General features: G+C 40.2%; 1 protein-coding gene and 1 long non-coding RNA gene across 4 annotated transcripts in view; one reads left to right on the top strand and one right to left on the bottom strand.

Moving 5' to 3' along the window:
• Window positions 1–24324, bottom strand: part of PDE1C (phosphodiesterase 1C) — a 119760-nt gene that overhangs the window by 17436 nt on the left and 78000 nt on the right. For all 3 annotated transcript variants that reach the window (XM_059849530.1, XM_059849549.1, XM_059849539.1), the window contains 3 exons: window positions 12459–12560; window positions 11038–11158; window positions 1119–1200 (listed from right to left, as the gene is read on the bottom strand). In XM_059849530.1, coding sequence (XP_059705513.1) covers window positions 1119–1200; window positions 11038–11158; window positions 12459–12560 — 305 coding nt within the window. The remainder of the gene's footprint in view (window positions 1–1118; window positions 1201–11037; window positions 11159–12458; window positions 12561–24324) is intronic.
• Window positions 12583–13783, top strand: LOC132329015 (uncharacterized). Its single transcript, XR_009486934.1, has 3 exons — window positions 12583–12779; window positions 12875–12922; window positions 13671–13783. It is a non-coding gene; the product is annotated as an uncharacterized LOC132329015 (long non-coding RNA).

Below are 24324 nucleotides of genomic sequence, written 5' to 3'. Positions count from 1 at the left end.
ACTGGCAGAACACACAGTTTATGGTAGGTTATTGTTCCAGAGGAGTAAATACTACAAGCCTGGTAACCAGGCCAGGCTTATATAGGGCTCTTCAAACTCAGATTCTTAGGTGAATTGTCTAAATTTCCAAAGCCAGAAAAATCTGGGATGCTATCTCTGAGATAATGGCTTGCTTACCAGGAACAATGAAATAATTTTAAACAGAAATAGCTCTTAGCTAAAGATATGAATTTCTAGTTTCCTAGATTCAGGGAAATCTTCGTTTCATTATTTGAGAGAAATTTCTCGCTTTAAATTTTTGTTTGCTTTCTTTAATATGTTTTCTGTTTTTCTGTTTCTTACAGTTCTCTCAATTTTAGCGTCCATGTTATCTTTTGTTTTTCATTCCATTTGGCTACCTATTCTCTAGTTGAGGCTAGAACATGTTCTTCTATCTACTTCATTTACTTCGAAGGTATAAAATCCACCCACAAATCCACCTTTCCCATGTTCTCTTCATTGTTCCACGGCCCCTAAATAGTTTTACTTCACTTAGCCCTTCTTGTTCTTTCACTAAATGTGAGGCTTGTTGCCTCATGCTTCCCCTACTTTTTCACTCAGCAACTGAAGGAGAGGTAGAGAAAATGCTGTTAGTGAGTCTGTAAAAAGATCTCTTCTTCTGAATTGGTGTCACAGAAGAAGATTTGCTAGTTGCTTGACTTCAGTGAAAAATAATGGTTTGTGTAAAGCATCAAGAGGAAAAGGGTGAAAAGAATAAAATATTTTGTCCAGGTCATCAAAGGAACTGACAATACATTTTTATATACACCAACGACATTCATTCACATGATATTCTCATGTGTGCCCTGTCTTCACAAATCACAAAATCGTGGAGTGAGTGTCATAACTAGGTACTGTAGTTATTTCTGCAAACACATCAGAGGTAATTTGGTTACTGTATTGGAATAAATAAATTTAATGTCTCCTCTTTGAATTGTTGTTCTGGGGAAAATAATGCCATTGTGCCTTATTTCCTCTTTTAACATAATTCCAAATTAAATCACTAGGATCTTAATACTATTGAGAAGATGAATTTTTTCTTTTAAGATGCTACCTCGCACACACCAAAAGGGACATACCTATTTGAGACTGAGCAACCATAGTAGATGTCCGATCACACAGAGGAGAGAAGGGCAGCCCTAGTTCTGCTTCCTTGTCACCCTGGAGAAAAAAATTGAGAAGAAATTTTAAAAAGACAAGACACATTGCACTTTTCATATATTATGTCATGACTGTAAAAGCCTCTCATTTTACTTTCTTTAATTAAGTTTGGACTTTGTTTAGATTGGGGTTTTTTAACATAAATTGTGGAGAATTTGAGTCTCAATGGAAAAGTTATAGTCCAAAGAGAACTTAGTGAATTAAGCATCTTGATTCCAGTGATTTTTCATTAGAACTTTCCCTGCTTTCTCAGTACTTCTGTGCACCAACTAAAAACCCCTTGAGCACAAGAATGCTTCTCACTGCAGTTCTCTAGAGAGCTCAGTTCTCATAGCAAATCTTTCATGAGCAAACATCAGTGTCAGGACTGATTTTTCTGGGCTTGCAGGTCTTTGCACATCTTTTAGATAATACTGGCTGGATGCAGATTAGTAATTTTTTCCAAAGGAAACACTAGCAGTTTTCTATGAGAAAGTAACCTGCTTGGTTGATGTTGGGACAAGCTGTGGACATTGTCTACCTGGATATCTCCAAGACTTTTTATATGGTTTCCAATAGCCTCCTAAAGACACTGATGCGTTATAGTATAGACAAGTGGTCCATGCAGCAGGTGGGGGACTGGCTGACAGGCCCCAGCCTGTCACCAAGTTGTGGTAAGTAGCATTTTTTCAAACTAGCAATCTGTCACAAGTGGGATACTCCAGCATTCAATACTGGACCCAGTGCTGCTTAATATCTTTTCAAGTGGATCTGGATGATGGGATCAAGTGTACCCTGCTGAAGTTTGCTGATTGTACCAAACCAAGTGGAAAATGGAACACTTCTAAAGAGAGAGTCATTCTGCAGGTAGATCTGGATAGGCTGGAAGAGTGGGCTTACAAGAACCTTATGAAGTTTAACAAGGACAAATGTAAGGTGATACCCCTGGGAAAATGTAATCCAGGACCACAACACAGGCTGGGAACAACCCAGCTAGGGAGCAGCTCTGTGGTAAAGGACTTGAGGGTCCTGTTGGACTACAATCTAATACTAGTGAACTCTATGGTTCTCTGGTGAAGAAAACAACAGAATTTTGGGCTGCATCAACAACAGCATCACCAGCAGAGATAATGAAATCATTATTCCACTCTAGTCAGCACCTGCCAGGCCACAGTGTTAAGTTTTGGTCCTCCCATGCAAAAAAATAAGTGGATAGGCTGGAGACGGTCAAGAGAAGGGCTACAGAGATGATGAAGCAACTGGGAAGCCTGTCATGTAAGAAAGGGCTAAGAGAACTGCATTGTTAAGCCTTGAGAAAAGAAAACTTAAAAGAGACCTTTTCACCAGATTCCAGTATTTAAAGAGTGGCTACAAAGAAGATGGAGACCCCCACTTTACAAGAAGGCAGATGGAAAGATATGGGGTAATGGATACAAGTTACTCCTGAAGAGATTCTGATTAGAGAAAGGACAAAAAATTTTCACAACGAGATCAGCCACTAAAATGATCTCCCCAGGGGAGCGGTGGATTCCCCAGCATTGGACACTCTGAAGATTCAGCTGGATAGGATGCTGGATCATCTTATCTAGGCTATGCTTTTGCCAAGAAAGGTTGGACCAGCCAGATGATTCTTCAGCTTCTTTCCAACCTGATATTCTATGATGCTGTGAATACAACATTTCACATTACCTTTGGATTACATTTACAATTTAACTACACAAAATGTAGTTAACACTAAATCCAAACATGCCTACCAGCCCTCAGAAGTGAAAGTCCTTTTCTTGAATCACAAGATGGTAGAAGATCAAGTGTTATAACCCCATATTTCCCAGTTTTCCAGTTTTTCAAGTCACACAGTCCAAAAGGCCCATTAATTTAATTCAGTCACTCCATAACATTGCTTTATGTTGAGAAGATATGTATAGGATGACACAGCTTCAGTACTCCCCACAGAGCATTCAAATTTAAATAGCCTGTAAAATAAACTGTAAAATAATTTACTTAAATTAGCAGGTCATTATAATTGTGCAGAACTTCTTGCCAGTGTTCTGACTAATGTCAAATAGAAGCTAATATATTCAGGAAACATATGCAGAGAAAGGCTTGTGTGGATATAAGATCTGAATTCTTATTTTTGTTAATATAAGATGCATAAAAGGGGTGCATTTTTTCTGTTAGGATTTTGTGTGGAACAACAAGCAATAGTATCCTTCTATTTTAGAACAATTCTGATTTATGTTAGGAACCTGATATACAAATATCAGGGTAAAACACAAACTAAAACCAGAAATATTTCTAAGTAACATTCCTTTACTGTGTCAGCTGTGTCACTCAGAAAAAAAATCTCTCAATGCCAGCTCATAATTCTTCTCTTACTCCTTAGACCTTCTAAAAACCACAGTGGCTAATTATCTTGGAAAGAACCCCTGCCTGCCTTTGTGACTGCTCAGAGAGACACTTGGTTTCTAAGCTGTTTGAGCATCTCCCTAATGGCTAGCTACAATGCATTAGTAGAACTAATTAATTAAGGGAAGATGTTTGCTTTAAGAAATGCTCATAGATGTTGAGTGTAAAAAACAGTTTTGTACTTAGAATCTTTCATACCTACATCATGGTCACTTGGTGTAGAAAGACCTGTGCCATGTCACATCTCAAAATATTGGGAAATCAACAGAGCAGGGGATCTTTTCTAATATAGGTTAAGTCGGGCTTTATGTCTCTGAAGAACACTTAGCAGAAAGGAAAGGAAAGGATCTGCAACAAATGACCATAAGGAAATAAATTTCCAATCCTAGGTCAAGCAGGTTCCTTACAACCATAGTCCCCTTGGCTAGTAGTAGTTCTCAATATCATGGTTTAGAGACAGTATTCTCCAATTTAGTGCTCCCACTAAAAACCTCAAAACTCACTACTTGCTCACTCCCTATTACCCATTCCATTTCCTCTGCAGTGAAAAGTTGGAAAGGAGAATTGAAGGCATAAAAAAAAGATACAGACTTAAGAACAATGTCTTGGAAACAGCAATGCAGTAAGAAAACAAGCAGTAATAGCAACAATATGAATAGCAAAATTGTACAAGAGAACAGCAAGTGATTCACATGCAGATGCTCAGCATGGAGCCCAACCTGACCGCTGCCACACTATCCCAACCCAGAAGAAAGCCTTTCCCCCATCCCAGGAAAATTATGTGAAGTGGTACAAAATAACCTCCAGGTCCTAGCCATGCCTCCTCTGGCTGCTGTAAAAATTACCCTATCCTATTTGGAACCAGAACAGTACCCACTCCTTATTCGATACCATTTGCATTATGCCCAGATCCTACACTTTCCAACTATATACAAATATATCGGAAAATATATATATATATCTGTATGTGTTTACAAGCACTATTGTAATTTTTGTCGTCAATGGCCATCCCTCCAAGACGTCTATTGAGTTGATTTAGTCCATGACTGTTGATTCTATCTGTCCTAGGTGTCCTCAAGGGCAGGAGGGCTGGTGTTCTGTTGGGTGGGTGCAGGCTGCATCAGGAGCTCACAATTGATGTATCTGGAGCAGTCCATATCCACTGTTCATGGTGCTGATGGCATACAGTGGCAGTGTCATTCAGCAGCCAGTATTATACAATTCAACATTACAGACTGTTCTCACCCAAAAATCAAATCCCTTCAAGGTAATGTTTCCCTGTCACTCTGCATTACACACCAAGTGCACCCAGATCCTTGAGCACAACAATCCCACATTGGCTTGAAGCAGGGCTTAGCCAAACTTCTTTCCAAACATATTCCTCATATGCAGCACAATGACTTTGCACCCTTATAGGGTATGTGGAGGTTTTAATTGCACAGGAGGAGCTTAATTAGCGGAACCTCTAGTATGGACTAACCAGATGGCCTCCACAAAATGTAGATCCTAATGCTTGAATATTCCACCACCTATTGCTTTCTACATGTTTTTTTAACAGCCCATTTTACCATTCAGTATTCCCAGAGGCTGGTGCATGATAGTGAATATGATACACCCACTCCATACCATGATTTCTGGCCCAGGTGTCTATGAAGTGATTTTTAAAATTAGTCCTGTTGTCTGACTCAATTCTTTCTGGGGTGTCATGTTGCCACAGAACTTGTTCTTCAAGGCCCAGGATGGCATTACAGGCAGTGAGCACATCTCCAGTGGTTGTTTCCACCGCTGTAAGTACATACTACTTGGTGGGTTTGAGAGAGGGTATTGTAAACAATCTCCCTGGCCTCCCCATATTTGTATTTCAACCATTGTCCCCCCATACCACAGAGACTTAACGCACTTGGCCTCCTTGACTGCAGTGCATATTTCACAGTTGTGGATAATCCAAGAGACAGGATCCATGTTTAAATCCACCATCAGTTACAAGTTGCATCTCTTCCTTTATGATCTGAGGCATCATGGGCCCACCGACCCTGAAATAATTCACCCTTATTCTGCCAGTCCAGATCCACCTGAGACACTCTAATCCTGGCAGCTCAGTCCACCCATCCATTGTTGCATTGCTCTTCAGTAGCCCGATTCTTGGGTACACTTGCATCTCCATGACTTAGTTTTACAAGCCAGACAGCAGTGTCTTGCCACATTCCAGCAGTCCAGATGGGTTTACTCCACACAGCCAACTGATCTTTTTCCATTGGTCTGTGCACCACCCCCACAGAGCATTTGTTACCATCCATAAATCACTGTAGCGGTAGAGCACTGGCCATTTCTCTCATTCAGAAAAATTTAAAGCCAGCTGGACATCTTACAACATTGCAGCCTAGATCCACTATGTCTAATTTCTGCAACTAATCCCAAAGAACTCCATACAATAGCTTTTGATTTTCAGTATATTCCTACAATACAGCAGAACCATCAGTAAAGAGTGCATATCACTTTTCATTTTCTGGTAATTGATTATATATGGTGGGAGCTCCTCAGCACATGTCATATTTTCCTCCTCCAATGATGATGATAGTGTAAAATTTTTGCCTTGAGGCCAATTTGTGATTTGTAATTTTGCCTTCAGCCCAATATCCGTGGGTAATTAGGAGTTTCTATTTGAGCTTTCTGAGTGATCAGCACAGACCACTTAGCATGCATCTGAATGTGTGAAGAGGACTTTCCTTTTAAACATCCAGCGTAAAAGAGACTATAAGGATGCCACGAAGAGTTGTGCTTCAGTGACAATCACTTCTGAAGCAGTTAGAACTCCTTCTTCATAAACTGCCAGTGCCTCTTTTTCAGTTGGGATGTAACAGGCCTCATGTCCTTTGTATTCCAGACTCCAGAATCACAGGGTTTTCTTCAAGTCTCCCAGGGTACCTCTAGCCAGAGATTCCAGGAAGGATCATGCTCCCTGGTTGCAGTGTACAGCACATTTTTCATATTTTGTCCTGTCCTATCTGGGCCCATTGCTCCCAAGGAATCTCCTGTTTAATTTGTTACAAATCTTGTTGCTGTTCAGGACCCCACTTAAAATGTTTCTTCTTCTGGGTCATTTGTTAGAGATGGTTTACAATCTGATTGTAATCTGGAATATGCATCCTTCTAAAACTCACAGTACTAAGGAAAGCTTGTGTTTCCTTCTTGCTGGCTGGTGGGGACACAGCTGCTATGTTTTTGACCATATCCACTGGAATCTGATTATATCCATCTTGCTATTTTACTCCTAAAACCTGATGTTCCTGGGTAAATCCCTTGACTTTGCTTTATGGCAAAATTGACCTTCAGGAGGATGAGGATTATATTCTTTTTTCCAAAAAACTCTCTCTCTCTGTTGTGTTGCACCATACAATAATGTCATCAACATGTTGCAAATGTTCTGGAGCCCCACCCTCTTGAAGTTTAGTCTGAATCAGTCCATGGCAAATAGTGGGGCTGTGCTTCCACTCCTGGGGCCATCAGTTTCAGGTGCAGGGGACACCCCTCCAGGTAAAAGCAAACTGTGGCCTGCATTCTCTTGACAAAGAAATGGAGAAAAACACATTAGCAATGTACATGGTGGCACCATCTTGCTGTCTTGGACTCCAGATCATCCTTAAATTCCAACATATCCATCACAGCAGCTCTCAGTACTTTGTTCAGGATACAATAGTCCACTGTCAGTCTCCATTGGACTTATGCACTGGCCATATGGGGCTATTAAAGGGTGAGTGAATCTTGCTGACTACTCCCTGCCTCTCCAGTTCATGAATCATCTCATGGATGAGGGTCACGGAGTCCCAGTTGATGCAGTGTTGTTAACGATGCACTGCTGTGGTACTGATCAGTACCTGTTGTTCTTTGACCCTCTGCAGTCCCACAGCAGACGGGTCCTCTGAGAGACCAGGCAAGGTGTTCAACTGTCTAATTTCCTCTGTCTCCATAGCAGCTATCCCAAAAACCCAACAATGCCCTCTTGGGTCCTTGAAATATGCTCTCCTTAGTTAATCTATGCCAAGGACACTCAGGGCCTCTGGGCCAATCAGAATGTGGTGTTTCTTCCTTTTGTTTCCAGTCAGGCTCACCGTAACTTCCAGTACATTCATCTGTTGGGATCCCCCTGTCACCACAGACACAGCGATAGATTCTGTCCCTATAGATCTTGATGGCATCAGGGTACATTGTGTGCCAGTGTCAGCTAAAGCCTTGTACTCTTGCAGGTCTGATGCACAAAGCCATCAGATCCATACAGTCCAATAGATCAGGTTGTCACTTTCCTCCTGCTGCAGGCAGAGCCCCTCTAGTTCTAGTCATAGTAGTCTTTGTTCATGTCTTGTAAATATGAACTGGATATCCTTTCAAGAAGATCAGAAGAATGGATTCCATTCCATTGTGTCTAAAAACTTGCCCACTGGAAACTGGAGCAGCATTTATGCTTGAAGAATTTTCTGTGGTGGTTGTCCTTCCTCTCAATTCACACATTTGTGCTGCTAGGGTTGAGGTGGGTTTTCCATCCCACTTCCTCATGTCTTCTCTGGGGTCAAGTAAAACTGCTTGTTATCTCATGGTGTGTGCCTTTTCTCTCGAGCCAGTGAGTGCATGTTTCCAATAGCAGAGACTGTGGCCCATACTGGAGGGGCATAGGACATTTCCCCTCTAACATGCTTGAATCTTTCGAGCCTGTCCACAGTCACGAACAAAAAAAATTATTTTATATTGCCATAGTAGTGTAGTCACCTGATGTGGTATTCACATGCCCTCTGAACAGAGAGAAGCTGTGAGACAAGCAGAGAAGGAAAACACAATTCTTATCTCACTTGCTGTGCCTGTGTTGTGCTAAAGTAGAATGCAATATGGAGATTGTTTACCCAAAGTGAGGATATTTTGTTCCCTTGGCCTATCAGGCCAAGAAGTGTGTGTGTGGGACTGTCACAGGACAGTCACGATAGAATCAGAGATGAGCGCAATTCTGCGCAGTTGAGAGCAAGAGTGAGTGCCTGGCAGATTCAGTTTAGATACAATGTACACAGTATAGTATAATAAATTCATTAGCCTTCTGATGATGGAGTCAGATGCATCATTCTCTCTCCCTTGCCAGTGTTGGAGTCGTCTTTGACTTACAGTAACCTGAAGCCCTCTTTGTTATCTTTCCTTCATTGATATTATCAATGCTAATGAGTGCGTGTACAACAATGGTGTGCCACATACAAACTTCTGCCAAATGGATTGTGTAAGCTGGACCTGATCTGAGTCTACAAGGGACTGCTTGTTACTTGAACCCTTATAGGTTACCTACAGAGCAGCTAATTCTTTCAGGTACTAGATACATTTCTCCACAGCTTCCCCCCGCTTGACCACACTACTAGAACATACTTGCAATAATTAATACCTTTCTCTCACATTTGATGGGAGTTGCTCCAGAGGCTAAGAGTTTCTGTTCTCTTCCCAGTCCCTTTGTCAATGCCCACACCCGAGGACAGGGATCCCAGTTGCGTGGCTTCACTACCAGGATTAGGTACCACAACCTTGTGAACAGACCAAGCAACACTGTGACCAGTGGCTCCATACATGGTAAACCTAATGCTTAGATCAAATTTGTTTCCAACACTCTGTGGCCGCATCTGTTGTTATCTCAACTCTTTGAGTACCACAGTGGGTGCCAAACTAGGCTCTTTTGGTTTAGGAATAATATTCTTAAATTAAGTGCTCCCACCAAAAAACTCCAAACCATGTTCCACTCACTGCTCACTTACTCCTCTCTTCCCCTTTCCCTTCCTCTTCCCCTGCAGTGGGCTGGAAAGGACTATTGGAGGCACAAAAGGTAAAGATTAGCAATTGAAATAACAATAATCTTCTGGAAACAGCAATAAGATAAGAAAGTTCAAGAGAGAAGAAGTGATTCACATGCAAATGCTCACTGGAAACCCCCCAAGCTCATAAAACAGCCCTTCCTTCATGACTGGAAAATAAAGTGAGATAGAATAACCTCCAGGTCCTAGCCATGCCACCTCTTGGCTACTGCAAAAAGTAACCCTGTCATGGCCAGAACTAGGACAGCAATTTGTGAGATGTGTGTGTGCCTTTTTCTTCCAATATCAAGTAGGGATGTACTCATTGATCTAGTACTCAATAACTTCAGTGAATACAAGTCTATGCTTCATGGTAAACTTAATGTTTTCCTGAAGAGGAAATTAATACTGCATCTGAATTTGGAATTAGAATATGAGTTTTATATATAGCTTTATCTAAAAAAAAAAAAATCTATCTACTAAACTAAGGTAGAATTTGACTGAAATTAAAATAATCTTTAAAATATATAAAATAATAGATTGTCTTCATTACATGTGTAAAATAAATCAAAACTTGGAGGTTTTGTGGTCTCACATCTTAAAATGAGGTAACCTTATTTCCTCATAACTCTTTGGTAGTCATGTATTTTAACATATCTAGTATAACTTTGAGCTAGAAAAGCATAAATATACACAGATTTTCCCTAAAATTCATGTTAACATCATCCAGCATGCATGAGCCTCCTGTGTGGCAAGACAGAATCAGTTGCAGCTATGAGCTATCTGCTTCCACTCAGTAAAACAATTCTTGGTTTGAAAAACAATCCAAAGGAATAATTTCAAAGCAAATTTTTGCAATATCTTTGTTAAAAAAGGGATTACTGCAGTGCCTTTAAAAACTTACAATTTTTTAAAATTGTCAGAACTTTTAAAGAATTGTCATATTTTTCCCTTTTGCATTTAGATTTACTATAGAACATGAAGTTATTGGACTTTGCAGGGAAAATAAGCACTTAAGTGCTTAGGTTAGCAATTCATACTGGAAAAAAGTATACTATACACTCCTTAAGTACTCTGTTTGCTTTTACTTCTTTTTTTTTAAAATTCTTTAAATGCTTTTTATTAATCACTTGAGAACCTTATAACCATCACACAGAGCCCAATGATTTGTCTAGATTTGTGGGTCTGTCAACAGGTGATCCACTATGAACTATAATTTTGATCAGTTCACTTCTTTTAAAGTAAGGGCAAAGTACGCCTTTTTCACATCCATTGCAACAAAGTAAGTAGAGTTCTATAAAGTACAGCTACACAAACATGGTTTTATGGTTCTAGAGCTAAGTAGAGTGACATATATTCCATCTTTTCCTATTTGAAAGACTTATTAGCTTACCAAATTAGAATTTCTACTATGTAGGTAATGTTTATAGGGAATGTATCAGACACTAGCTTCCTATGCCTAAGAGGCATAATAGCCAGCACTAACTGTGCTAGAGGAGAAAGCTCCATACCATTTGGGAGGTTTTTAAAAACATCAGAGAAAAAGAAACATAGCCATGTTAATATTTTCCTACTTCCTTATCCAATCTTACACACTCCCTCTCAACTGCAGAAAAGAAAAGAACTTCTGTAGCTTTACCTGTCTGAAGAATTCCTCTAGCAGAGACATGGTCCAGCGATGATGGAGATCCCAGGCCTTGGCTGGATGACTGATATCTGCTGTATGTAATAATAGTGATAAGGCTTTCGGCTTGTCAATTCTGAAAACCCAAAGGATCACAACAATTAATTGTCTGCTCTTGCAGGGAAGAATGACAAAAATCTTACCTACAGGAAAATAAGGTAATTATAATCTTTGGCCAGGATATTTGTGAAGTGGTTTCTCTGATCATAAAATCAGACAATTCTGAAAGACTGTCTTATTCTCCAACATACATGATTCCTGTTTTAAAAGAGATACTAAGAAATGCAAAATGAAATATTGTTCAGCCTTGCTCAGAAACTTTACAGGCTTGCTTGTCCTCACTAGCAGTCTTGTAGAGCTGCTGTGCTCCCGATTTAATCAGTGCTGCATTTTATGCAGCTTAGAATAGAAAATAGTCCCTGTCATCCCACTGTAATGAACAGTGGGGATGTCTGGGGCTCTGACAAATTTAGACAATAACTGATAAATTTTTCACTGATAGAAAACTAGTATGAGTACAGAAGAGAATCCTGATTTCACAGCAAAAAGTGCTGGTGATTTCTTATGACTGTAACCTAAGAAGCTAGCCCATGAACCCAGTAAATGATGCTTTCTTGGTATGGGTGCTCTCATTTTTTAATTCTGCTTTTTGGCTGTCCAAAATGGTTGAAGGAGTTGTAGCCTCTGAGGGTATCATGTGGCTAGCCACACCCTGTTCTGATACAGGTATAATACTGATATAGATATAATACTGATACAGGTATAATTCTGGTGTAACTGTGTCCAGGGTGAAAAACTGACCATCACTCAAGGCAATATAGAAGGATTTTTTTTGGGAAGAGCTGTGGATAAAATACTACAGCTCCCAGTGGCATACTGGGAAGAAGAAAAGGGTTTCCCCCTACTGCTCCATCTGTTATTTTCCAGTCCTTCCCTTAGTGGAACTCAAGTTTTCATCTGTTCTCTGTTTATGAAGAAGGCCCCTTTTGTGGTTGACAGCTGATACCATTTGCATAAGGGCAAAGTGCAAGTTATGTTCTGCAGGTCTTATAACCTAAGTCATACTCAATTATAGAGGTTACTCTAATGAATTATGTCCTTAATGTTACCCACCAGGGAAATGTCCAATAAGGCTGGTCCCAACAATGGTGACATTTGAAAGCCTTGGGCCACCAGCACAGAACACAGATGTGCATGTAGGCATGTGCCCATCCCTTCATAAGTGAATTATTCAAAATTCACCAGCAGAAAGATAATTGCTGTGGATATCAAAGAAAGAGAGAGCCTCTGGAGAGGTGCTTTTGAAGTTAAGCACATTGGCAAAGCACCAGCTGAAATGCAGCCCCCTCACTGCACTATGTTTTGAAATGACTCACCCTTCTGGCTGCTGCAAAGCATTCTTCATAGCTTTGATTTGCTGGAAGTGACAGGACATATCGGTAGCCAACACCATCTCAATGACTAGAGCTCTAAATTCCCTTTTGGATAACATCACAATGAGAGCAGCAAGGAAAGAGAAGCACAAAAACCAGCATCAGATGCACTCCAGTCTCTTTTGTTATCTGCAAATTATTGGCAGCAATGCTTTTGTATGTAACTCTTCATTTCTCTTTCAGGGATGGGGAAGAGGATGAAGGATTTTCTGCACAAACATAGAAATGGGAGGTACGCAAATGAAGCCGGGTGGCTAATCTATGGTAAGAGAAATATTAGATGTTTTCTGAAGAGCACATTGGTGTTAGTATTCCTTTTTCAATTAAGCACAAACTTCTTAAACTGTTTTCTTCTCTAGGGCATTCTTAGAAGGAAGGGAAAAGACTGTTTAAAGCCTCAGAATCAGGTACCTTGATTCAACTGGTCAATATGCATGTTTAAAGTTGAGTCATATGGTGGAAAATCACCACATTAAAAAAAATGCCTTGTATATATAATGCATATATGAAGTAAAGACCTTTGAGAACCTGCACTACTTCCCTGCTATTATTAATTCAAAATATTCCTGTATGAGATTTTGTAAAGCAAACTTGCTGTCCTATTTTTTTTTTTCTGGACTAGAACTGATTTTCTTGTTAGCTGGTACAATGCTGTGTTTTGGGTTTAATATGAGAATAATGTTGATAACACACTTGATAATTTTGTTGTTGATAAGTAGTACTTACTCCAAAACACAGACTTTGTAGTTTCCCATACTCTGACAGTGAGCAGGTGCACAAGAAGCTGGGAGGGAGCATAGCCAGGACAGTTGATCCAAACTGGCCAAAGGCATACTCTATATCATAGAACGTCATGCCCAATATATAAACTGGAGCCAGTGATCATTACTTGGTGACAGACTAGGCATCAGCCAGCAGGAGGTGAGCAATGGTATTGTTCATCACTTGTTTCTCTTGAATGTTATTTCTCATATTCTCATTACTCTTATCATAATTTTCATCATCATCACCATTAGTAGTAGTACTACAACAGTAGTTTAGACTCCAGTTGAAATTTCTCTGAAGATGATATGGATGTTCCTAAACCATTTAAAATACCACAATGTTCTGATCTAGCACACAATAAAAATTTATTTTCTCTTTCTCTCAATTCAGTCTCTACAGATTAACAGAGGAAGAATAGCTCAAGCTTAGCATATCAGCTCAGGATTTTGAAGACTGAAATGGGTCAGCACTCATTTAAAAATAAATCACTACTGTTCTTTTTATGAATGTCTCATGAAGTCTATTTTGATGATTCCTCTCTTGCTCATAGTAGCTGTGCTCAAATACCAGCCCCAGGCCACCACTGTGTACAGGCCCAAGACTGCTGTGCTTACCTAATCCCATTGGGTGGCACATAATGAATGCTTCACCACCACAGTTCTGCAACACTGATGGTATAAGTTGGCCTTGATCTTCACCCCCTATAACCACCTCCTCCTCCCAACCCATAAGTACAATCAGTGGCATAGTTAACAGCATCCCAAATAATTATATGATGGATGAAAAAAATTTTTTTTTTTTAATTTGCCAGTCTGGGTCAATTCCCAGCAGCACAAATGTCTCTGTCAATACAACCAAGGGAGAAGAACCTAAATGCATAGAAATATACTTTTACAAGAAAATAGTGTGATAATGCTGTGGGAACAATTAATCCTGGGAAAGAGAAGACTTTTCATTACATTCTCTGGACTACAACTCCATCATACTACTCTGCATGGGCTACTTCATGTGTAGCTTATTGCAGTAGGAATAGAAAAACAAAGGGCTCCATTCAAGCAAATGACTCAGTGATTGCAGTGCAAGAATGTACATATGCTTACAAGCCCACAGATATTGCATTCCCTTTCATAAATGTAAATCTGGAATATGCACATCCTTTGACATCTGCACATATTTCAGATCATCATTTTCTCTGAAACAGAGATGAAAAATACTCCTGAAATGGTAAAAAAATGAAGGATTTCACTACTGAAAAGTTCTTATTTGTCACTTCAAACAACAGGCATCACAACAGTATATGACTTTGAAAATCAATAGGTAAAAGTTATAGGTAATGCATAAGAGATCTCAAAGATGTAACACTTGAGGACTATAAGTTTGTGCATTTGACAACAAGTTGATAGAATGCTGAAATTCATTACAGAGAGAATCAAAGATAGATATTTACCCATTTCTTGATTTTGCATCTGAGTCAGATTAGAGCCTGGGATACACACAACTGTTATTTTTGCTCTGACCATCTTGAGCACTTTGTTTCTGCAATCATCTTCAAAGTCTACACTACACATTATGGTGCTGTGCTCTGCATGCTGTCTAGCAGCTCTAGCTAAATATTTTACAAAATGTGTTATCACTTAAGTGTCTCTTGACTATATTTATTTTTTCCAATACTGCACAAAAGCCTGTTAACATTTTACATTACATACTTTCAGCATGATCTGATTTTTGTCTGGGCTAACATCTTTCTATTAGAGAAGCAAAGTATATAAAATCAGAAGAAAAGCAAGTCAACTGAAACAGTTTCTGATTTTTTTTAGAGAATATATTTCACAAACTCAAAGATGAAATGAGGTAAGACAAGAGGCTGCACTACTTTTAAATATCAATACATTGCTACAAAACTGTCCAAACCATAGCACTGAATACTTACGCTTTACAAATAGTATTACTAACATATGGTGAACAGGCAGGCAAACTAGTTCTCTCTCCATGTCACCAGTGAGACAGTTAAGTCAGATATCCCCCAGGTATTTGTGCAGGTATCATGTATCCCCCAGGTATCATGTTCTCCTTTATTCTATAGTATTCAAACACAGTTTTGTATTCAGGAAGAAGTTCATGAAAATAAATGTTAATTCATTCAAATACTAACTGTTATGAGTAATTTCTTCCATAACTGGACTTCAGAAAAATTCTCCATATCATTAAAATATAAGTAAATTAAAACTGTATCCAAGAAATGAAGAACTAGTCCAAGCTGATGAAAAAAGAAAGATGATTATGCCCCTATAATCTGCCTACTATATCAAACTGATAGCTTTAGACATCCTTAAGTTAATCTCTTTGAAAAAGTCACAGATGCATCATGTTAAATATTCAAAAATGTGGTCATATCAGAACATTTTCTATTAAAGATAGCTTGTGTATCAACTCAGGCCCAGGACCAATCTAGTGTTTTCTCCTCATCATGTGGCATCATGGCATCAAGTATGGTAGGAATATGGAAGAGATGTCCTGAGATCTCCATAATCCGCAATGGTTTTCATTAGAGGAAAACAACAGTGCTCTTCAGTACTTCCTCCCCAGCTGCATACTCTCTCTCCCTCTCCTAAAAGACAGTAAAAAAACTAACTCAAAGAAAAGACAATCCTCTAAAGATTCAGTCTGCACTGTGACCTTAATAAAAGAAGCATGAGCCAAAGGGAGAAAGGAACCTAGTAAACAGCAGAGAGGTAACACTTTATGTCACCAGTGGACACTTCCAAAGCCTGTATTGCCTTCTGTCTCCTGATATGCCTGAAAACAAGGGACTGGGACACTGCAGGTGATGCTACAATTTTGGATGGCACTGAAGCAAGGCACTTGGGATTTCTGTTGTGTGATATGGGTATCAACCAGGGGATTGCAAGGAGGCCCAAACTCAGCCTCTGGATGTGACTCTTAGCAATTTTTGGGGATAGATACATTTGTCAAGAACACCTCCAGCAGCATCAAGGCCCTTGGAAAGGCACCAAGCAAGGAATCCAAAGCTTGAAAGAACTGGCTGTGATCAAGATAATTTTCTCAAATAATGATGAACACAAAAGAATTCCAGACCCAGTACAACATTAATGTGGTTGAAACTTGCACAGCTTGGGACATAAATATACTCCCACTTCCTAGTGATGCTGCAATGGAATAAGGAAAACAAGACTCTGAGTACTATGACACAAGAAGGCTACAGACACATGAAGACACTGTCCACATTCCAACCTGAGCCAAAGTCTCAGCCTTTGAAACAGACTTGACTGAGCATATGTGGAAATTGGAAGAGTGGATTGAAGAGAGCTATCAGAGAGACATCAGAAACCCATCAGAAAGTCAGAAAGGAGCTTTGAGAGTACAGATCAGAATCCCTGCTATCTGAAGTAGGTATCCCACAGCTGGGGAGAGGGAGTACACTCTACAAGACAAGTTATGGTTCTTCTTCTGTGAATATGGAGAAGACATGAGAAGATAGGATGGAAAATCCACTTCCATCTTAGCAGCATGGGTACATAAACTAAAAGAAGAAACTACTAACAAAGGAAACTTGGCAAGAATTAATTTAGGCCCAGTTTCCTGTGGGTGTGTTCCTGGGCAGAACAGAAGTTAAGATCACATGTCAGGTACCTTTGAAGGGACCTCCAGAATGTAGGTCCCGGGAGTGAATGATAGCCAGAACTAGAGAGGCTCTGCCTCTAGCGTGATAGAGACCCGGGAGAATCGTGTCTATTGGATTGCGTGGATCCAATATCCTGGTGCATCAGAACCACAAAAATACAAAGCTTTGACTGACACTGGCACTCGATATACTGTGATGCCATCATGACATTGTGGGGACAGAACCTGTTTCCGTTGCTGCGGTAACATGGAGCCCCAGCAGTTGACTCTGTTAGAAGCTGAGGTGACCTAGACTGGGAAGGAATGGAAAAAACAACCTATTTTGACTGGTTCGGAGTCTCCGTGTATTCTTGGTATAGATTACCTTAGAAGAGGTTATTTCAAAGACCCAAAAGGACTTTGTTGGGCTTTTGGGATAGCTGCTGTGGAGACAGAAGACATTAAACATTAAACACCTTGCCTAGTCTTTTAAAAGACCCTTCTTCAGTAGGACACCTGAGGGTTGAAGAACAGCAGGTACCAATCACTGCCAAAACAATGCATCATTGACAATACTGTACTGACTTAGACTCTGTGATTCCCATCTGTAAGATGATCCATTAACTGGAGATCCAGGGAGCAGTCAGCAGCTAATAATGGCCTGAATGAAGTCACTCTACCACTGAGTATTGCTGTTACAGACATGCTGGAACTTCAGTATGAAATGGAGTCCAAGGCAAAAAAGTGGTGCCACCATTGACATTGCTAATGCATTTTTCTTCATTTCTTTAGCAGCAGAGTGCAGGCTACAGTTTGCTTTCACTTGGAGAGGCATTCCCTTCACCTGGAACCAATGACCCCAGGGGTGAAAGCAGAGTCCCACCATTTGCCATGGAAAACAGAACATCTACAGTACATTGATGACATGACCCTTTGGGGTAAAATGGCACAGGAAGTTTTTGAGAAAGGGGAAAAAATAATCCACATTGTCCTCAAAGTGGGTTTTGCCATCAAACAAAGTAAGGTCAAGGGACCTGCACAAGAAATTTGGTTGCTAGGAGTGAAGTGCCAAGACCGACATCAACAAATTCCAGAAGAGGTGATTAGCAACATAGCTACTATGTCCCTTCTGACCAGAAAGAAGAAAACACAAGTTTTCCTAGGCCACATGGATTTTGTGGGGATGCAAATCCCAGAGTACAGTCAGATTGTAAGCCCTCTCTACCTTGTGACAGAAGAAAAATTATTTCATGTGGAACAACATCAGTACTTTGAACAGGTTGCCCATGCAGAAGCTCTTGGGTCAGTCAGGATGGGACAGAATGAGAAGAACATGCTCTACACTGGAGCCAGGAAGAATGGTCTTTCCTGAAGTGTCTGGCAGAAGGTGCCTGGAGAAACTCGAGGATGACCTTTGGGTCCAGGGATACAAAGGATATGAGGCCAACTACACCCCAACAGGAAAAGGGATCTTAACAGCTTATGAAGAGGTTTGAGCCACCTTAAAAGTGATTAGCACTGAAGCACTGGTCATTCTCATACACTGACTACCATTGCTGGGCTGGATATTAAAACGGAAAGTCCCTTCCACATATCATGCCATTGATGCTACATGGAGTAAGTGGATGGTTCTCATCACACAGCAAGCTTAGACAGAAAATCCTAATCACCCTGGGTTCTTGGAAATCATACTGAACTGACCTGAAGGTGAGAATTTGGGACTATCATTTAAAGAGGAAGATGAGTAGGTGACATATTCTGAGAAGACCCCACCCTGTAAGCAGCTATCAGAGAGTAAGAGGCAATACACTCTCTTCACTGATGGTTCTTGCTGCATCACAGGGTCTAATACGGAATGGAAAGCAGCTGTATGGAGCCCTACACAGTGAATTGTGGAAGCTACTGATGGACAAGGTGAATTAAGTCAGGTTGCAGAGCTGAAAGCCATCTAACTGGCTATGGATATCACTGAGTGAGAAAAGTGGCCAACAATCTACACTGACTCACAGCTGGTAGCAAACGCTTTATAGGGGTGGCTGGAAAGTTGGGTAAAAGCCAATTGGCAGCACAGAGGAAAACCCATCTTGGCTGCTCAAGTATGGCAAGACATCGCTGACCAGATAGAGAAAATGATCATGAGAGTTCGTCATGTGGATACACATGTGCCTAAGAGTCAAGCTGATTATGAGATTCACAGCAATTAACAGGTAGAGCAAGTTGCCAAATTAAAGTGTCTCAGGCAAATATAGATTGGCAACACAAGTGTGAGTTATTTCTAGCTTGGTGGGCCCATAATTCCTCAAGTCATTAGAGAAGAAGAGGTGCAGCACACCAATGGGCTTGTAACCAAGGGGTGGATTTGACCACAGATACTATATGCCAGGTAATCCATGACTGTGAGATGTGGGGTGCAATCAAGCAGGCCAAGCAGGTAAAGTCTCTGTGGTGTGGGGGGCATTGGTCTGAATATAAGTATGAGGAGGCCTGGCAGATTGACTACATCACACTGCCACAAACCCACCAAGGCAAGTGCTAGGTGCCCACAATGGTAGAAACTACCAGTGTCTGGCTGGAGATGTACCCCATGCTTCGTGTCACTGCTCAGTACACTATGCTGGGCCTTGAAAAACAGGCCCTATAGCAACATCGTATGCCTGAGAGAATTAAGTCAGACAATGGGACTCATTTCAAAAATAGCCTTATAAACACCTGCACCAGCTGCTGGGAAAGTCAAGCAGAGCAATGGACTGTTATAAACAAGACTGAAGGCAATGATTTATGACCTTCAAGCTGTGGCATCTGCATTTAGCCATCTGGTTAGTTAACACCAGAGGTTTGATTAACTGAACTAGCCCAATCGTTACCTCTGTGCACAGTAGATGGAGATAATATCTCATGACGCGTATGAGAGCTATGACAGGAAAGACAGTTTGAGTTAATCCCACTTCAAGCAAAGGCAAACACAGCCATGGGATTGTTTTTACTCGAGGACCTGGTTACATTTGGTGGGTGATGCAGAAGGATAGGGAAACAAAGTAGGTCATGTACCTCAAGGGGATTTGACTTTGGATGAGAACAATCTGTAATGTTGAATTGGATATGTGACACTTGTTGCTGAATGGCAATGCCACTCCATGTTGGAAATAACATGAACAATGAGACTGAACTGCTCCCATTAGATCAGTCATGGACCAAATGAACTCAATCCACATCTTGGGGGAACAATCAGTGACTACTGAAATAATATCTGTATTCGTATATAGTTGTTTGTATGTGTATATGTATGTAGTTAAAAGATATGAATTGGGACATGACATAGATGATATGGAATAAAGAGTGGCTAAAGTCTTGGGTAGGTGACCCAAAAAATGTGAATTGTATTCCATTATTCCTCTACGTCAGTCCATGCAGTTTGTGTTACTGTCTCATTAAGACCCAGGGATCAGAAGTGGATCCGGAACCAGTGTTTTGGGTCCATGGAAACTGGAGGTGTCCCTTTCAGAGTGGTGGAACACAGACAGAGCTCTCTTTCTTGTTTCTCTGTGGGCTGCCAAGAGAGTTTCCTGGGGCATACTCTTTGGTCCAGGGCAGAGAGAAGCAGAAGCATTCTTTAGTTTCTCTCTGAACTCCGTGGGAAATTGACTCGTGCAGGTCTCTGAGAAACTGCATTTGTCACTCCTAGACTGTTTTGGAGGAAATGTCCTAACAACTTTTTTGGTCACAGTTGCCACAAGCAATCCCTGTACCTGCTGAAATAGAACCTTTTTTTGGGACCTTTGTTTTTGCTACTGCCACGCAGGACAATCATGCTGTAAAAATCGATCCTCCCCTCTTCCTCCATGACTTACAGCTTTGTAACTTATCCGCTGCCCCAGATTTAGTTGCCACTGTTGACAGAGCTGCCACCACTAGGAGAAACCCTGTTAGGTGGTATGGAGCAAATGGGTCAGCAAAATTTGACTGGTTTTGAAAAAGATTGGTTCTCCAAGTTCTCCAGGTTTCCTTTGTTTTATCCTTGTTCCCTCTTTGTTGCTGTTTGCAGCAAGAGGGAGTTTTGTAATCATGGAGGTTCAGTTGTACTGCTGGGTTTTTTTTTTTGCCTTTGCTCCATCTCTATCTCTGTCTCTATGTTTGGGAGAATGGATCTCCTCTGCCATCTTGTCTTTGTCGTCTGGCTGATGTGGTCTTCTACAAAAGTCTCCATACTGGGGAGGGGCTTTTCTGCCATCTTGTTTTCTTTTTTCTTGGGGAGTCCATAGGATTCAGAACCTTTGTATCTAGTGGTTACTACGGTTATCTTGATTATGGCTGGGTTTATTTTAGCAAACTTACTTTTCAACTTATATCTTCTGGCATTTGTCTCTCTTTGTTGGTGACAGGAGAGTGGTTAAACAGAAAAAGAAGGTAGCTTGTTTCCTAAGCTCCACCCCATGAATTGTCTCTAACCAAGACACTTCTTGGGAAAAAGCATCCCATCTGGCTTCAGAGTTGAAAGCAACACCTGTGTGGCAATCAAGGAACTGCAGAAATGCAGATCATAGCCACAAAATGTTGTTCCCAACTGTGAGCAACTCTACAGTCATTGAAACTGGCCTAAAAAGACATAGCAAGAGCTGCACTACACATTGTTAGCTTGCCCTTTTCTCTTCTTTACTCCATCACACAGTACAAACTGGTGGCATCATTTTTTTCAGGTTTCTCACTAAGCTGAGGTAATTCAAAGGATAATTCCACTTCTGGAAGAAAACAAAAGCCACATTCTAAAGACACTGATCTCCATCAATCTTTACAGCAAACAAGCTAAGCTGGCTTACATAGAAACCCATAGACAATGACGTCTGCTAACAGTGACAAAAATTTATAGAAGTCTAAAGCAGGAAAACTTACTGCACAGTTACAATAGTTATGTCTCCTGAACTGATCTCTGTGGCTAATTTTGTTCTGTCAAAGTCTCAGAACTTTATTATTACTGAAATTAATAGGAAAACACTACATTAAAATAAATATCATCATTGGCTAATTCTCACTAAAGGTATAAAACTAGAATATGCATGTGCCCATCCTGAGTGCATAGGAACAAAATTTTACAAGAAAATGTTACATGATCATGCACACACTATTACTTATGAAAAAAAAAGCATATGACCAAAGTCAGTAGAAAAAAATTAGAGTTTCTCACCACAATCTTGAAACTGTTCTGGATTGCAAGGCAGGATGTATTCTATTACCATCTGTATGGCAGTTGTCTAGGTGTTAAGTGGGCAATTTCTCCTTATCTCTCTCCCTGAGAGATCACAATCACTTCTCCCTCAGCAGGGGGCATCCCGTGATAAGAGGCTATTGAATGTCACTGCATGGCTGATAAGAACTGTAACATCCCATTGTGAGATGCTCCGCCCAGAGGGAGGAGCTGAGCATTGCTATCCAGATATAATCAGGAGATTCTGACACACCAGCACAGCTTCTCCACTGGATTCACCAGAGGAACAGCAGCTGCTTCTACTTCCACGGATCTGCGGAGGAAGAATCACCCTTTTTTCTACAGGACCCCCTGCTCCAACAGAACCACACCTGACACCTCAGGAGGACTGCAGCCACTTTTCCAATTGGACTGCTGCCAGCACCCTGACCAACAGGGTGTCAGGTTGAGTTCTGACTCTGTCATTTTAGTGTACTGCATTGTTTTTATTTTATCATTTTATGTTTTTTCCCCCCTTCCCTATTAAAGAACTGTTATTTCCTGCTCCCGTATTTTTTTTTTGCCTGAGAGCCTCTTAATTTAAAATTCATAGCAATTTGGAGGGGTGGGGAGGGTTTTTATTCTCCATTTCAGGGGAAGCTCCTGCCTTCTTTAGCAGGCACCTGTCTTATCCAAACCAAGACAGAAACAAATAAAAGTGATTGGCAAGGAGGGTTCAGAATCATTTGAGGGTCAAAAATATCAGGCAGCTTTACTGAGAAAGTCAGTATTGAATTCAAAGCTACTTCCTGAAGTTGTACTCCTATACAAAGATAAACAACTAAACATTTTGCAGATATCTTTTTATTCAGCCTGTATTAAACCTCTTTATTTTAATTATTATTTTTATTTTATACTTGGCAGTAAAGATTTCAAAAAACTGCATGGAACTTGCTAACAATTAAATACAGTGTCAAAAAAAGACATCTGTAACATTATATTGGAAAACATATGTTCAATTTGCAGTTGATTTTCTTAGCTCACTGTGATCTGGCTTTGTTAGAGGTTTTTTGTTTTGTAACTTGCACAAATGGGATTCACAAAATGCAGCAACTCAATTATCTTCAAATATTTAATAAGCACCAGAGAAATTTACATATTTCTCTATGGAAGAAAAAAAAGTTGTTTAAGCACTAGTAATCATTCAACTCTTTTCTTCTTGACTGTAGCCCAAAAGTTTTCTTCCATTCTCATCTGCTTTCCTAAAACCCATGGCCATTGATTTTTCAACTGTGAAATGTGTGTCCAATTTTCTATGTATCTTTCCTGAAAATACATTCTCTAATTAGATGACAGAATACAAAAAAGTTATAAAATCCACACAGATATCTAGGATTGCAAATCATCAGATCTTCTTTTCCCAGTAATGTGAAAAAAGGAGTCAGAGCTCAGCTCAGAAAGGTACTCAATAATTATAGTCCAAAAACATCACTTAGGCCTTTTGCAGAGGGAGATTTATCAGTCTACAAATGTGAAGCTTAATTTGGGCATATTAGTTGCCCAAATCATCTTTCAATACTGAGAGTCCTACTTTTGAGTCTTAGAATGGGGAACCTCTGGGCTTCTTGGGTTTTATTTTTCAACACCTCAGACATTGCTGAAGTCAGTTGATGTTTACAGTGCTTCCCAAATGTTCGCCTATGGGATTTTGTAGTGCAAGTAAAAGAAAAAGCACATAGAAATCATGATGTTTTGGAATTACAGCACTTCCACACAATGCCCTTTATTTTTCAGCGCTGCTGTTTGATCACCAGCTATAAAATCATACTTGAGAGAGAACAAATAAGCAACCCAAAGCACTGAGTATTTTTGCACAGGCATTTAAAATATTTTTTAAAGGGATGGGTTAATCTTTGAAACTTTGGTTCTAAGCACATTGTATCAGCAGAACACACATATTGGCACTACAGAATCAATGAGAAATACCTGAAACTGGCTTTGATTCAATCAAAAACTTCAAACAGTTTAAAGCTCAAAATTAGGCTAAAGTCTTTACCTAAAGTCAGTACTATGCAATGAAGCAGACTCAATTAGCTGCTTCACTACAAACCGTGGCTGTTCCTTGGAGACAGTGGCTCTAAGACTGATGTTTCTAGTAACTTAGTTTCCTCGCTAATATTAAATGAAGCAATAATTTTCTGCCAATATTTGACAAGGCATTTCCATATGTACATAAAATAGATT

The sequence above is a fragment of the Haemorhous mexicanus genome, chromosome 1, assembly GCF_027477595.1.
Source record: "Haemorhous mexicanus isolate bHaeMex1 chromosome 1, bHaeMex1.pri, whole genome shotgun sequence".
Classification (NCBI taxonomy): Eukaryota; Metazoa; Chordata; class Aves; order Passeriformes; family Fringillidae; genus Haemorhous; species Haemorhous mexicanus.
This window is presented reverse-complemented; position numbering and strand designations above follow the sequence as displayed.